Source organism: Leptonotus elevatus, chromosome 9 (assembly GCF_054856555.1).
Source record: "Leptonotus elevatus isolate MCC_2025b chromosome 9, RoL_Lele_1.0, whole genome shotgun sequence".
Classification (NCBI taxonomy): domain Eukaryota; kingdom Metazoa; phylum Chordata; class Actinopteri; order Syngnathiformes; family Syngnathidae; genus Leptonotus; species Leptonotus elevatus.
In genome coordinates this window covers 8,870,713-8,886,966 of record NC_141247.1, presented here as the reverse complement: position 1 = coordinate 8,886,966, position 16,254 = coordinate 8,870,713, and the positions used below count along the sequence as shown (strand labels likewise).

The 16,254-nt window shown below is 40.9% G+C and overlaps 1 protein-coding gene across 2 annotated transcripts in view; it reads right to left on the bottom strand.

Moving 5' to 3' along the window:
• The window catches only part of LOC147168286 (mitogen-activated protein kinase kinase kinase kinase 4), a 53,605-nt gene that overhangs the window by 22,607 nt on the left and 14,744 nt on the right, over positions 1–16,254 (bottom strand). For both annotated transcript variants that reach the window (XM_086084734.1, XM_086084735.1), the window contains exons 4-10: positions 7,969–8,094; positions 7,714–7,824; positions 5,551–5,641; positions 5,289–5,419; positions 4,184–4,238; positions 3,997–4,075; positions 1,963–2,135 (exon numbers count right to left, since the gene is read on the bottom strand). In XM_086084734.1, coding sequence (XP_085940860.1) covers positions 1,963–2,135; positions 3,997–4,075; positions 4,184–4,238; positions 5,289–5,419; positions 5,551–5,641; positions 7,714–7,824; positions 7,969–8,094 — 766 coding nt within the window. The remainder of the gene's footprint in view (positions 1–1,962; positions 2,136–3,996; positions 4,076–4,183; positions 4,239–5,288; positions 5,420–5,550; positions 5,642–7,713; positions 7,825–7,968; positions 8,095–16,254) is intronic.

Below are 16,254 nucleotides of genomic sequence, written 5' to 3'. Positions count from 1 at the left end.
AAGACACCAGAAGATTCATTCCCATGTGCAATGGAGTGGACAAAGAAAGCTGGTAATGTTTGCTGAAACACTATGTGGTTTAATGACAAGTAGTGGGTAAAAAAAATAAAATACAATAATGGTGGGCTAAAAATTAGGAACCCTTTGTTTGCATAAATTCACACGCCTGTACTGCATACTTTTATAAATGTTTCTTTTTATAATCGAATCAACTAAGTTGTGTTTGTTCCTACACACTAATATGACTAGCATTTCATTTATGCATACACATATTTTACGAATCATTAGTGTGTTTTTATAAGCTAACAGGAGATTAGAACCACATGGTTCTCCTGTTGCCACTTCCTTCCCCCCCTAAGCAACTCTCTCGCTCAAGTCCTTTGTTTATACTCTCACTTTCTTTCTCTTCTGTCTCAAGAGTTTCCAGATAACAATTTATACATCCAATGGCTACGACAAGGAGGGTAATACACCACTTGAATATCACCTCTTTAGGTAAAAAATATGAATATACAGTTCTGTAAATGTATTATCTTGAGCCCACTCTGTGTTGTGCTCACAAAAGGCAACATATCCTCCTTAAAACAAAAACAAAAAAATAGACTGCCTTCATATTTCCTCATCTTGCTTTTCTTGTGTTTCATCTGACAACAAAAAATCAAAAGACAGCAGCAGTACTGTATTTATGCTAGACAGTGAAAACATTTGCTGTCCCCTAAAACAGTTCTATAATCAATTGGTCAGTCACAATAATCTGTGATAATTTCATATCTTCCTGACACTGTCAATTTAGTTGAACATTATTGGAACATTAGTATTAAAAGTTATGGCTGGTAACACTTGACTATGGACGTGGGCAAAGCCGCCGAGGCTGGATTGTACAGTGTTAATACAAAAATGGACAAAGAAAAACGTAAGAGCACTATAGGCCAAAATGGCATATAAACAGAGAGAGCGATGGAGAACTACTGAAAAACAATATCATGGAAAGATGTGTGGTGTTAGTGAATTAGATGCCGTTTATCAATGAGGATCATTTGCATAGAGGTGGGAAATGTCTCTGCATATTATTGAATTTATACGTAAATACAACCGGTGCACCAAGACCTGCTTGGCAGTGCAGTTAGTAATGCATTTACTGATCAGCGTGTCCTTTGTGAATTAGACACCGTTTTTGCTCCATTTTTACCGGTTAGGGCCACGTTATCCATTTTGTGGATTCAGCCCTTTTTCTTTTTTTCTTTTTTTACTGTGAGATTGCCACATTGGTTGATTATTGTTTTGAAAGGATTTTACATATTTTGGAGCATTTTGTTACACTCGGAAAATCAATCATATTTGTAAATAAAAATGCAAATCATTGCAACAACGGACTTGCTACAACAGCTACATCAAAGTGGTTCTTTTACTCTGGAGCTCACCGGCCCTGGTGATTAACATTCTGGAAACTCGGTGTTGGGTTGTTGTTATGTTATTTTGTCCTTTTGTTAGGTATCAGTACTTGGCTGTGTAATTTCACATTGGATTTGTGAGCAGGCACGCGAGAGACCCATCAATTTATATATAAGACAATAAAAACACACAAAAAATATTTGATGATTTCAGCTATAAAATAGCTCTTCAGCAGTCCGCTGTGACCATTTGAATGTCTTCTTTGCAGACACTTTACATTGAAATTATTGAAGAGCTGCTGCAGAGTCATATTCATCTATCTGCATGAATGACATTAGGCACATTGACTTTACAAGGTATTTGTGGACTGCCTACTTTCTGACCAACCACATTTTAATGGCTTTACATTATATTCCAAGTTTTTGACCAATTTAGTTTTGTGAATGCAAAATGTTTAATTTCTTAAACAGTTCCAATGTGAATGTATACATTTGGTAAATGCACTGTATGTCCCCTTTACTGTAAGTACAAACAAATTGGGAATATTGTTCATAAACAACACCCAATTACCTTTCTCCTTTTTCTTTCTGGTTCTGTCGAGATGATCTTTGAGCATGATGCGAACTTGTCTCTCATTTGTCAAATCTCGGATGAAGGAATGCCTCAGCAGTACATCCGTTGTGGGTCGGTATAGATGGTTCTTAACTAGGCAACTATCAATGAACGACAGAAAGCGCTTGGACCTGTGAAGAGATTAAAAGAAGCAACTTAAGACATGTTGGAAAAAATAATGTGTAAGAATGTGACTAAAAACATCATATCAAATCATATTTGGTTTGATGATAGGCTTGCTACTCTAGCTCGGAATGTATTCTATGATAGTAATATAGTAACTTGTTTCTTTGTTGGGAATTTAAGATGACCTCAAATTAAAAATAGTTGAAATTGATTCATATTAACTTACTGTACAACAATTATTTCCAGTACAGTATAATATTGTTATAAATTTGTGATGAATACGCTGAAAAGCATAACATGACAATAAAAACACAAGTACAAGTCGAAATACAAACATCTCACAACAATAAATGCTATAAACATTTCATACTCAAATTGCAGCAACTGTATCTTGTCAGAAAAATTCAAACCCACCTGTGATTAGTACGAACAGGAAATTCCTTTAAAAATGCTCAATTGATGTTCTGTCTTTTGCTCAGGCAATGTTTCCAATGTGTGAATTAAAGCAGGCAACATTTGATAGGATGCCTTACAAATTTTTTTCCGAGGAATATCCTAGAAAACACATATTGTATGCCTGAAGCAGCAGAGAAGCCGAGCAGGGAGAGAACTGCATCCTTCTGACTGTTAAAGCTGTTGAAGGCTGTCTTACAGTATGAACTTAGGTTTCTTATGACATTAATAGTGAATGAAAGACAGCATGGTTCAACCACCAGTTCAATCTGACGGGTTTATTCATTATGCAAAGCACTGAAGGAGATGATGTAAGAGTGTGAGGAAGCAGACTGCAAACTTACACTGATAACACTGATAACACTGATCAACACACATTTTGGTGCCAAGAAAGTTCCAATTGTTTTATAGGGTATTTTGATGAAACAATAAATTTGATCATGCAAAAACAGGTGATGTCAAAGCACAAACACTACTTTTGTAACAATCAAAGTATATTTTGTAAACTGTCAAAACACCATTAATCAATCTGACGGAACCCCGTTTTTCTGACGAATGGAGAGTGTAAACGTCACTCACCGGGTCAAGTACTGACGTACTTCTCACAAGCGGACACCTATTTGGCTGACGAATGAAGGAAGTATCCGCTGCATGTCTCTGTTGTGTTTGTATGTGTGTGTTGCTCAAGAGGACTACATTGAATATATGTGTATGAGAGTGACTACTCCTGTGTTCGATAAAGGATCTCTGTTGAGACTCGTTGCCTGCTATGATTGGCTAAGGAGGGGTTTTTTTTTTACAATGAACTTCAATGAACCTCCCTCCCAACTAACATACGTACGTGCCCAAACCGAAAGTAATTGTTTCCAAAATACTCTTGATACAAATAATTTCACCCACAATTATCCCCCAGAATCCACCAGCCATAAATGTGTGCAAATAAATGCACATAAATAACATATTAGACTATATTGTAGATTTGTGTTGTTATTGGCAAAGTGAAGTGACATCATCTTAACTAATTCGGCTGGTTCCGCCTCATTAGCCGATCTATTTGGTTTAGCTTCTATTCTATATACAGTAAATTCTGGACTACAAGGCGGTGACAAAGTGACAACGGAAGCATGGATAAAATAAAATGGCGGACTGATATTACAGATTGGTTTGGCTTGAAAAAAAATGGCGGACTGACAGTGACGGAAGGGGGCGCTGGGCGCCAACGAAATAATTTTTTTTAAAATACCCGCCTCTGGTATGCGAAACTTTCAATAAACTGCATTTAGTCCCTTTTTCTCAAGTACATTAGCATTTGTGTCTTTGTGTGTCTGTGTGTGTACGCGTGTATTTGCTATTTGAATATTTGTGTGTGTGTGTATATATATATAGGTATGCATACAGTATGTGGAAGCTCACCATTTTTTGGACTTAAGTCTGGGTGGAGGGTTGCGTGGAATCAGAAACAGAGCTCTCATGGGATGCATGTCACACAGAGCTACACACCCATAAGTTCAGGGAGGCCCAGAGAAAAAACATTAGTCAAGATCAATCCTGAGTGGTAACATACAGTTTATAAAAAGTTATAACGCATTAAATGACTTACGAGGGGCTCCTTCTGCCATCTCTAAAGCAGTGATGCCTAAAGACCAAAGGTCACTCTGACAAGAAAGAACGGGAAAAAGTTAGTACGGTGCAAATACAAACTTCAGGATGAACTCACCACATTATATTATGGCCTGCGAATAGCATGTACTTGTTTGCACTGATCCAAGGCATAAAAAGGGTTGGGGACCTCTGCTGTAGGGAGCTGAATTTCATTGCACCCCTAGTTACAGTAATTTCTGGACTATAAGCCGCTACTTTTTTCACATGCATTCGACCCTGCGGCTAATACAAAGGTGCGGCTTATCCATCAGATCACAAAAAGGCCCACTATAAAGGAAGAACAAGAACGTCAGGCAGAGCAAAACAAACCAAGTAAGCCCAAATACAGTAGGAGAGACAGAACGAGAGCGAGACAATTTGCACCCTCATTATGGAAAAGAAAGTAGCTGAAACCCAGTGCGGTAACATTAAAACACCTGTGGCTTACAGTCGGGTGCGGCTTATATGTGTAACAAAGTCGAGTATTCCCCAAATTTAGCTAGCACGGCTTATAGTCAGGTGCACCTTATAGTCCAGAAATTACTGTAATAATGTTTAGACTGAGTTACCATTAAAGGGGACCTCAATAATTTTAATAATATAATATATATTCAATGCGCCTCCACTAATCTAATCACAATGTTCTGATTAATATTGTGTTTGTGGAAAATTAATAAAACAGCAAAATCCACTCGTTTGTATTCATCTTAAGGGGGCGGCCATTTGGACATCAAAGTTGCTCAGGGCACAGGTAGCGACCAATCACAACTCAGCTTGCAAATGTCATATGACCCACACTCGGCTCACCTGTCACCAGCTTTATTTTCCACGAACACAATATTAATCAGAACGTGTTTGATTAGTAGAGGCACATAGAACATATTATAGTAAAGAACATTTTTTTACTTGACTTCCACCATTCTGCAATAATATACTGTACATACAGTATATACATATACAGGTGATCTCAACTGACTGAATTCTGTTTCTTTAGCTATACATATGTTGCTTTGTGTGAGATGTTTAGAAACCTGTTTTATATATATATTTATTTATTTAAATACCCTGTAATCATATGTGGCTTCTGGATTCTCATCACAGGCAATGACTTCTGGAGCCATCCAATAGGGAGTACCGATGAAGGTATTTCTTCGACCAATCGTCTTGTCCAACTGTGCGGAAACTCCAAAATCCACTAAAACACACAAAGCAACACACCATGAAGTACTATATGGTCTTTTCACAAATGAAAGGCAGTGTATTGTTGTGCCTGCAACAGTCTGCATGTGATCAAGATGCCACTGTGCATGTGTCTAAGTGTCATACCAAGTTTTACTTCGGCATTCTCTGTAAGCAAAACATTCTGTCCCTTAATGTCCCTGTGAATCACATGATGGGAATGGAGATGGGAAAGACCCTGGAGGACAAACATGCACAAAAAGACACACATGCACACAGTCAGATGACAAATGAGGTCATAAACATTCACTGAATAGGGTAACAGTATTTAAAGCTTGTTGAGATGCTTTTCCCCTTCAGGAAAAAATACCAGAGACTAAGTGGTGTAACCTAGTAGAACAGGATACTAATAAGTGGCACCATTTTCAAGTGTGTGTGTGTGCGTGTGTACTCTCGCATCTTCAAAGGGTGTTAAATAAACAGAGGAAGCAAGCCCCAATTCTGACAATGACTTCACCGTGCGATGCCAAGTCGCTGGTGTTGTTGTGTGTGTTATGGTGCTGAAACAATAAGAAGAGCATGGCTGACGACAGCAGAAAAAAAAAATACTGGCAACATTCCAGACGTCTGTGTCCGTCATGCATGTAACAGCTCAGAATCGTCTTAGTTGTATTGGGAAAGTAGTTCTCAGGGCCTTTGTGATCCCTTATGATGATAATCATAACATAGAAGAAATTACAAATAAATCCCTTATTTTATATTTAGCATTTTTACACTGCTTTATTTAAAACCATAAGAAGATATTAGTTCTGTGCCCCACCCTGAATGAGCCACCATCTTATCGTGGTTTGTGTGTTCGAATGGGCATATGAAAAGGAAAGAGTGTGTTGATTTTATTATCATAATATAGTTATGAAATCTATACTGGCCCAGTCGGTTCAGCATCTGTAAGGTACGTGATGGCTTGACACAGTGCCCCACTTGGCCAAGGCCATTAATGTCAGATGCCACCACTGTTAGAGTCACAGTGGGAAAACATGAAATCAAAAACATTTTCTCTGGACATCAGGAACACATCATTATCAATTCAGTATCTCTTTGATGCTTCTGCATTCCACAATCAGCCCAACTTCTTTGCTTAATCTTGATTAAGAAATTGTGTTAGATGCATGAACCAGAATGTTGTTGTTGACTATGAGAAAAACAATCATACAGAATGTTTGTGTAATTTGAGCAACATTTTTTAAGGGCTGAACGATTAATTGCATTTGCAATATAATCGTGATTGGATAAACCACAATTACGTAATGGGGGTGTGTTGTGTTGAAGTGTGTCGATGTTTGCGCACGGGGCGCTACCGAGTGGTGACCATGCAAAGTACATCCTCTGCTCAAATTGTTTGAAAGTGGAAGCGCCCTGGTAAGTTGTCATACATGTTGAGGATAAATAGGTCTGTATGTGGCCATATGTTGTGTCGTCCGATATCATGAATGAGAATGAAGACAAATAAAATGATTATAGCTCTCCATACTTGTCATTTAATTGTTGAGGTGCTGCTGCTTGTAATACATGTGCTGTTTTTTTTGTTTTTAATTGGAGAATGTTAGGTCATATAAGCAGGTATAATTTTGCTTTACCTTAACTTTTGCATGTGTGATTTTACTAACTGGAGATCACATGTATATTGTAGGCTATTTATTTATCGATAAGTGCACTTGTTTACATTTCATGTTTCATGCAATATGAAATAGTGATTATGTTAAAATGATAAAGTCACAGATTTGTTTGCATTATTGTTATAATCTGAACATTTACTGATTTACCGTATAATGCATACCGGTAATATGTTCATATTGCACTTGCGTGGCATGGTGAATGCTTCCAAGATTACATGTCAAAGTATTTAGTAAGTTTAATTGTAGTAGCAAATTTTTTTTATATTAAGTTATCGTTTGCCTTTATTAAATAATATCATGTAATCTATAATAGATCTGTTATTGTTTATAGTAATGTATTGCTTGTTGGGTATGTAAAAAAATTCATTGAAAAGGACCTTCAAAAAAATAATTGCATATGATAACGCAATCACAATATTTGGGAAGAAGAAAAAAAATGCAATTAGATTATTTTCTATAATTGTTCATCCCTAGCAAAAATGTTCAGATGTAGTTCATCCATCCAATCCATCCATCCATCCACAACTGTTAAGGGTTATTGAGATTGGTCTCACTATACCGTCACAATGCACACTATATAAAAAATTTAGGAAAGTCAAGTGTTTGTAGCACGTGTGCGTTTGTGTTACTTTACCCTCAGAACTTCTCGGCAGATGTAAGAAATCCAGTCCTCTTTTAGACAGTTACCCTTTGTTTTCTTAACCAAGTCCGTCACCGAGCCAGCTCCACAGTACTCCATCACCAACTGGAGAGACAGAATGATGCTATCAGAAGTTGAGGGGAGGGGGCGGTTCCATAATATATACATATATTACATATACACTCAACCCTAAAATGGAGGTATTTATTCATAGAAATATTTACAACAATGCACAGTAAAATAACAAACCCAGAGCTGGTGGTCCTGTCCAGCAGGACCTTTCTTAACAAAAGCTCCATAATAAGTTGCAATGTTTCTATGATGGGAATAACTCTTCAACATGTTGATCTCCAGCTTTATTTCCTCCTCTTCCTCCTAAAGAAAAAAAAGAGATAAATTAAGATCTTGGGGTCAATACTACATTTAGAGCTGCTTTTAGAAGCCAACTTATAAGCACATCACAACCATATTAAGTTTTGGAGTGTGTCTCTAGACATTTTTGTCCATTCAGCCTGCTTCACAATTTCTGTTCATGTTCAACCGAAAAATGCTTCAAGTCAAGGAAGTCAAACTCTTCAACACCAAACTCATCCAAGCATGCCATTACAGACCTTGGTTTGTGTACTGGGTCACGGTGGAACAGAAAAGTGCCCCCCCCCCCCACCCCTCAAAAGCGCTGAACCACAAAAAACAGCACACACAAAAAAATCAAATCAACGTGAGGAATAGGCCGAGTGTACATACTGGCTCAGAAAACACAACCATGCAAACAATATACATTAAAACCATGCTCTTTAAAATGTACTATAATGCTTGTAAATGTTATCTACAGCAAGCTCGGCTTGCCAATAAGTTAAATCGCTGGAATTCAGTATGACCTGTCTCACAGTTCTTGGACAATAACCCAACAGCTTACAGTCAAGGGTAGTCAATTGTTGAGAAAGGTTATACATTGCACAGCAGTACCTGTTTTTATTCACTAAAACCCAAAGATGACTTTAAAAAAGGTCCTAAATTTTAGCTTGACTGAGTAAGAAAGATTAAGGGATAGGGAGAAGAGGTAAAGAAGCTAGATGTGGAAGTTAACCACAAAGCAGGAAACAACTGGGCGCTTGTATCAGTTGTGACCTCCTTTCAATCGCCACAGGAACAGTGGTGCGAGAATGACACCGTGAACTTTCACCCCTATCTCAAACACAGCGCATCCTGCTTGTGTCTGCAGTCTGTGTGCATGTGCGTGTTGAGACAAACGCATGCTAATAAGTACGGCCATGCTTTTATGGACCCACACACGGGTGTCCATCACAATAAACATTAACTTCAGCAAAAATATTGTGGTTTGACCTAACGTTTTGCTATGGCCAGTGCTGGTTTTAATCACTTTCCTAACTCAGCAACAAATTCAATCCATGACTCCACATTGTCACTGATTTCACAAAAATACGACATTTGTCATTAACAAAAATACATTTGTCACATACAACAGATCACAAATCATGCTGGCCAATGGTATCTTGTGTGTGAGACTTTGTCTAGACTAAATTGTTAGTCAGACATAGGCCAACTCACTTACCATTACCAACCCTAAATTTGCTTTGATGACCTAGGTAAAAGCTCCCTCCTCAATATTTCAATTAATCTAATAATTTCAATAGTAAATAAAACGTTAAATGGGATTTTTGGTCAAACAAATCGAGCTGCTACATGTTATTATTTGCATATTTGACCTTTGTCAACTACTGTACACTCAAATTAGTCTTTCCTCACCTGATTGTCCCAATGTGCAGCTGTAAGACCAAAAAATAGAGCAAACAATATCAGAGCATCTCCAGTTGGAAATTGGAACAGACACAGCATGGTGTTATTTCTAGATTGTCTGACCGCAACTCAGAGACTAAGGCCATGTATACACGTAAGGATTGTTCAAATCTTAAAATATATATTTTTTTTATGGGGTGCTTGTCTCAGCACAGAAACACACACACATAAAGATTATTTTCCGCCACCTGTCAAGAACCCAGTCCTCCGAGGGAGAGCTCTCATGTGTGGTCACATGCAAATTCACAAATATGAAGACGACCAGGCTCTTCCGGGTATGTGCTGATGGTTGTCGAATGTTTCCGAAGAGGACTGGAGGCGGGAGCATTTTATGGTGGCATGTCTGTCACAATATTTTTTCCAAACTGGGATGCACGTAAAACAATTCACACTACAGGGGGTCCGAATTAATTACATTAATTTGACAGCCCTACCTTGAAATGAATTACATTGGTACTGTCGTAAACCAATGCCCCTTGACATTTTTTACCTCTTTTCTGTAAGCCTCCCACACTTTTGTGTTCCACCCCACCAGTTGAGAATCACTGATGTATAATGTTCGGCGAACGAAACATGCATGTTTTTTTGGCTGAGGGAGGAAACTGGAGTATCCACAGAAAAGCTATGCAAGCACAGAAATAACACACAGGAGCCTAAATTCAAACCTTCAACCTCAGAACTGTGAGCCGTATGTGTAAACCACTAACAGCGCCCATACCCCCTTCATTAAATACTTGCAAATGGACTGTGTTTATATTATTTGTATGCATAAATTAGTTCTGGTTTCCTGGAATGTTTGTGGCGCTCGCTCACAGGCAAAAAGAATAAAAACTTTAGACCATCTCTTAAAATTAAAAGCAGATATTTGCCTCCTACAAGAAACCCACCTACAAAAATCTGAAGAAAAATTACTTATTGATAAAAATTTTAGCCAAGCGTACTCTGCCCCTTATAACAGTAGACAAAGGGGAGTCTGTATACTCATACATAAGAATTTACTCTTTACTCTAAATAATACAATAACAGACCCAGAGGGCCGATACATTATTATTCAGGTGACTATATTTAATAAAATATATACATTCGGTAATTTATATGCCCCTAATAATGATGATCCGGCTTTTTTCCATGAATTTTTCTCTAAACTGTTTGAATTAGCAGCGAACTCTACTATTATTATTGGAGGAGACTTTAACACAACCTTAAATCCATTAATAGATCGTTCTAATAAAACAACATGTATAAGGCGATCACAATCCACAAAAGTAATAGGGGAATATATGGATGACTTTGGCCTCGTCGACAGCTGGAGACTTAAAAACCCAAATAAGAAGGAATTTACCTTCTTTTCCGCTGTGCACCGGTCCTTTTCAAGAATTGATTTTTTTCTTACAAATAATTCTATTGCTGATAAAACCGTTACAAAAATACATCCTATTATTATTAGCGACCATGCACCAGTCTCCCTTTCCCTACAAGTTGATTATACCTTTAAACCACCACCTACATGGCGTTTTAACATCTCACTACTAAACGACGCAGAATTTGACAAAATTATAAGAAAAGAATGGGCGGACTTTTTGGAAATAAATGACTCTCCAGACCTATCTCCAGCTCTTCTCTGGGAAACCGGGAAAGCAGTAATTAGAGGTAAAATTATATCATATTCATCTTATAAAAAGAAACAGGATCAAAAATTAGAAAAAGACTTGGAAGATAAAATTAAACAACTGACGGATGAGTACGCAATAAACCCAAATAACCAAATATGGACTGACTTACAAAATACAAAAATACAGTTAGACGATATGTTAACTAAAAAGACAGAGTTTATAATACAACAATTGAGATACAACAACTTTGAATATAATAACAAATCAGGTAAATTTCTTGCAAACCAACTTCAACGTAATCGGGAAAAATCGCTTATAACGGCTATTAAAGGTACAACTGGTGAATGTACACAATCACCAGAAGAAATTAATCAAATTTTTTATAATTATTATCACAACTTATACTCAGAAACTAATAAACCTAACCCAGAGCATATTGAGGCATTCCTCAGTAGCTTAAGTATACCTCAGGTAACTACTGAATATAAAGATATGTTAGATGCACCACTTACTATAAACGAGTTGTACAGTGCTCTAGATAGTATGCCAAATGGCAAAGCACCCGGCCCGGATGGTTATCCGGCTATATTTCTAAAGCACTTCTGGTCAATGCTTGCTCCACTATTCTTAAGAGTAGTAACAGAAATTAAAACTAATGGTCACATACGCCCACACATGAATACAGCAGCAATTAAACTTTTATTAAAGCCAGAAAAAGACCCCACCCTTCCATCAAGTTACCGTCCGATTTCACTAATTAACACTGATATTAAAATTATCACTAAGGCTTTTACATCTAGATTAGAAACAGTAATCCCGACAATCATTCATAGCGACCAAACAGGCTTTATTAAAGAGCGTCACTCTACTAATAATATTAGAAGGCTCTTTAACCTTATTAGTATGTCACAGCGGCATGATAAAAAGGCAGTTATTATATCATTGGATGCAGAAAAAGCTTTTGATAAAGTTAACTGGTCCTTCCTCTTTGCTGTTTTAAATAAATTTGGCTTTGGGAAGTCATTTATTCACTGGGTGTCAGTATTATATGATTCTCCTAAAGCTACTGTTACTACTAATGGGATTATATCTAAGAGTTTTACTCTACAGAGAGGCACAAGACAGGGATGCCCACTGTCGCCTTTATTATTTGCAATATTTATTGAACCGCTTGCATTAGCCATACGCCAGGAAAGAATGATTCAAGGAATTCACTCTGGGGTAACAGAACATAAAATTAATCTATATGCCGATGATATTTTACTTTATTTAGAAAAGCCTGCTATTTCATTAGGGGAAGTATTTAACTTAATAACTAAATTCTCACAGTTATCAGACTATTCTATTAACTGGACAAAATCAACACTTCTACCTATTACAGAAAATTCATGGAACCCTGCAAGCCAGGACCCATACTACTCATTTCCTATAGGTAATTTAAAATACTTAGGCATAAAAATCTCACCTAAATTAACTGATTTAGTTCATTTAAATTTCACTCCACTTCTGGATAGCATTTATAGTGACTTGGAGCGCTGGAATAATCTTCCTATTTCTCTAATAGGACGAATAGCCACTATTAAAATGAAAGTTTTACCCAAAATAAACTATTTTTTCTCAATGATTCCATTTAAACCTACGGCTAACTGGTTCCAGTTGTTGGACTCAGCCGTTACAAAATTTTACTGGAAAAAAAAAAAAGCAAAGATTAGTCTATCTACTCTTCAGAAAAATAAATCCAAAGGAGGTCTAGAGGCACCAAATTTTATGCACTATTATATAGCCAACCAGCTACAATATATTATTTTATGGGCACAACCCAATAGAGATACTAACTGTTGGCTGGAACTAGAACAGAAGGATTGTAATAACCTCAGACTCCTAGATTTACTCTTTATTACAACATCGATTAAGCGCCATAACTGCTTAAAAAATCCAATGATTTCCGCCACCCTGACTGCCTGGTGGAAGGCACTAGAAATGACAAAAGCCAAAGTGGAGCCCAGCGGGCTTTCTCCCCTATGGCATAACCCCGACTTTCAAATTAACAACCAATCGTTTTATTTGAATGTGTGGGAGCAGAAAGGAATTACACATCTCCACCATCTCTTCTCAGATAATATGTTTATATCATATACATCCTTGCTCCAAAAATATAAAATAAAAAACGGAAACTTTTTACATTATTTGCAAGTTAAAAGTATGATAAAGAAACAAATTCCAACACTCCAGGGTACGCTCCAACCGCCTGTTTTAGCTAAAGATATTACCAAGCTTTCTCCGACAACAACAAAAAAACTCTCAAAAATATATAAGTTACTTTCATATACTGATAAAACGTCTTTACCCATCTCAAAATGGGAAACAGACTTGTCTATAGCTCCGGAATCTGTCTTTTGGATTCAAGTTTGTGAAAATGTTTTTAAAATGACAAAACACACAAATTTACAACTTATCCAATATAAAATTATTCACAGAACATACATTACTCAATATATGATGAAGAAAATGGGACTCTCAGACTCCGACATTTGTCTCCAGTGTTTACAAAACACTACAGACACTTATTTTCATGCTTTATGGTTATGTACTCCGGTTATGTGTTTCTGGACTAAAGTCTTAGAAAAACTTTCCGCTGTCTTGGACTGTAGGATACCGTTCTCTCCAAACTTGTGTTTGCTAGGTGACTTAACAACAATTGACTTACCACATAAACAATTTCAATCTATACTTGTAGCCCTTACTATCGCAAAAAAAACAATTCTTGTTAACTGGAAAAATAAACAAACTTTGAATATCGACCAATGGTCTAACCTCCTCATAAATCATATTTTAATGGAAAAAATATCTGCCTCAAATAAAAACCAAATGTCAAAATTTAAAGAAACATGGTCTACGTATATAGAATTTTTTAACCTAAACTTGGATTTTAATTCTGCCTGTTAGCGAGAGCCACAGCAGCGTTATAACTGGCATTGATGTTTCTGTATTAGGCAATTTGTAACTAATGGTTGTGTTTCCATAGTCAGGAACCCGGCTGCTGCCAGCGGGATCGAGCGGATTCACCTCCGATGGGCACCAGGGGTTGATATTCGGATTCACGGCATGCCAGTGGGTTAATTCTGTGGGTGCTGTCCCCCCTGGCGGGGAGTGGGCGGGTCTGCCCCTCTGTTGGCTGCTGGGTGGCGGCTGCGTCTTGGCCGTTCCCTGGGTCTCTTGGGGGGTGCTGCGTTGCGGGGCTTTCCCTGGTGTCGGGGGCGGCGCCGTTCCGGCGCGGTCCGTCGCTCTGGGCCCGGCGACGTGGTTCGGGGCCTGTGGGCCGCCGGGGTGCCCGGTGGTTCCCTCTCCCCTCCCCCTTCCTCCCCCTTGCTGCCTCTCCCTCCTCGCCTCTCCCCGCCCGTCCTCCGCCTCCCTGTCCCCTCTCCCTCGTCGCCCTTCCTCCTCCTCTCCCCCTCTCCTTGCGTCCCTGCCGCTGCCCCCTGCCCTTCTTGTCGTCCCCTTCCCTCCTCCCTTCCCCTTCCCCGGTACGCCTTCCTTCCCCTCCCCTGGGCCGGGGGCTCCATCCATGGCCCGGGTCTCGGTGCTATGGGGGCCGGCGGGGGTGGCTGGGGTTTGGTGTCGTGCCCGCCCCGCTCCGGTGGGCGTCCTGACACCTCGGGCGGGACCCAGTATCCGGGGGGCGAGCCCTATCGCCCCGCCGGACGGGTCCCATATGCCCGCCGGGGTCCTGGTGGGGTGGGTGGGGGCTTGGTGGGCCGGTGCGCCTCCTGCCCCCGCCCGGTTGGGGGGGGCCCCGCTGGTCACACCTCTTAACTCACTACACTAGGTTTGCACAATACACTTTTATAGACATATAGGGCACATAACACACTTTGGGGGGTGGGGTAGGGTGGAAACACCGTCTTCACCCTACAACTCCCCTCCAATTTTAATACACCACACAACTTGTGGGTGGGGGGGGGGGCTTGTGGGGGTGCCATCGGTTGGGGGCCGCAGTATAGAGCAGTGCTGCGGTCCCCTGTCCGTGTCGCCACCCGCCCCCCCCCCCCGCCCTATCTATTTTTTTTTAATGCACCACATACACTCAGCAACATGCTTGGGTGGCGGGTGGATCGGAGCGTGGGAATATCATTTCCATCGGCTCCGGTTCACCTGCTCCTAATTTTAATGCACCACACACACACACTTGTATATACACTGGGTGGGGTCACATTCACGGTTTAGGGGTAGAGTTCGCCAGTCCGCGAGCTGGCGGACTCAGTAACAGGGGTTAATTTTCACAAAGAACGCTGGGGTGACGACCGGGGCCTTCCCCCGCTGGGCCTGGGGTTCGGGGGTGTCGGCCGCCCTCCGGTGCCCCCATCTCCCCCTTCTGCCCCCGGTGTTCCGTCCTTCCACACGGCGGGGGGTGGGGTGGGCGCGGCTGCCCTCTCCGCTCCGCTGTCCGGCCCCTCTTCGGCGCCGGTGCCTGGGTGCGGGTGGTCCCCGGGGGCTGGGGGTCGGGGGTTGGGGGGCTGCCGGTTGGTCGGGGTGGGGTCGGGGGGGGCGGCGGCTTTGTTGGGGGGGGGCGGTGGTGGGGGTTGCGGGGTGGGGGGGTGCTGGGGGTGGGGGTGTCTGGGGGATTGGGGGTATGGGGGCGGCTGGGGCTGGGTTGGGGTGGGTGGCGGGGGTGGATGGGGGGCGGGGGGTTGTGGGGGGGACGGGGGTTGGGGGCCGGTGGGGTGCCTGGTGGGCCTGCAGTGCCCCGTCCTGCTGCGTTGGGCCGGGGGCGCGGGCCGTGTTGGGGCGGGGGGCGCTCCTGCTCCTGGGTTTGCTCTCCGGCCGGTGGCCCTGGTGGGGCCCGGGGGTCGTCCTTTGGCGCTGCCGCGGCCTGGGGGGCCCTGAGGTGTTGCGCTTGCTCTGTTCCGGCGGGGGTCGACGGCTCCCCTCTTTGGTGGAGATTTTCATGCATGCCAGATCCACCACACCAGCATCTACCGAAACTCAGACACAATCTGTTTCCTCCTCAGGTTATTGAATCGGTGGAGGCTGGTGTCTCGGATCTCACGCGGCTTCGTCTGTCCTTCCTTCCTTTTCTCGGTCTCTCCGTTGGTCTCTTGAGGCC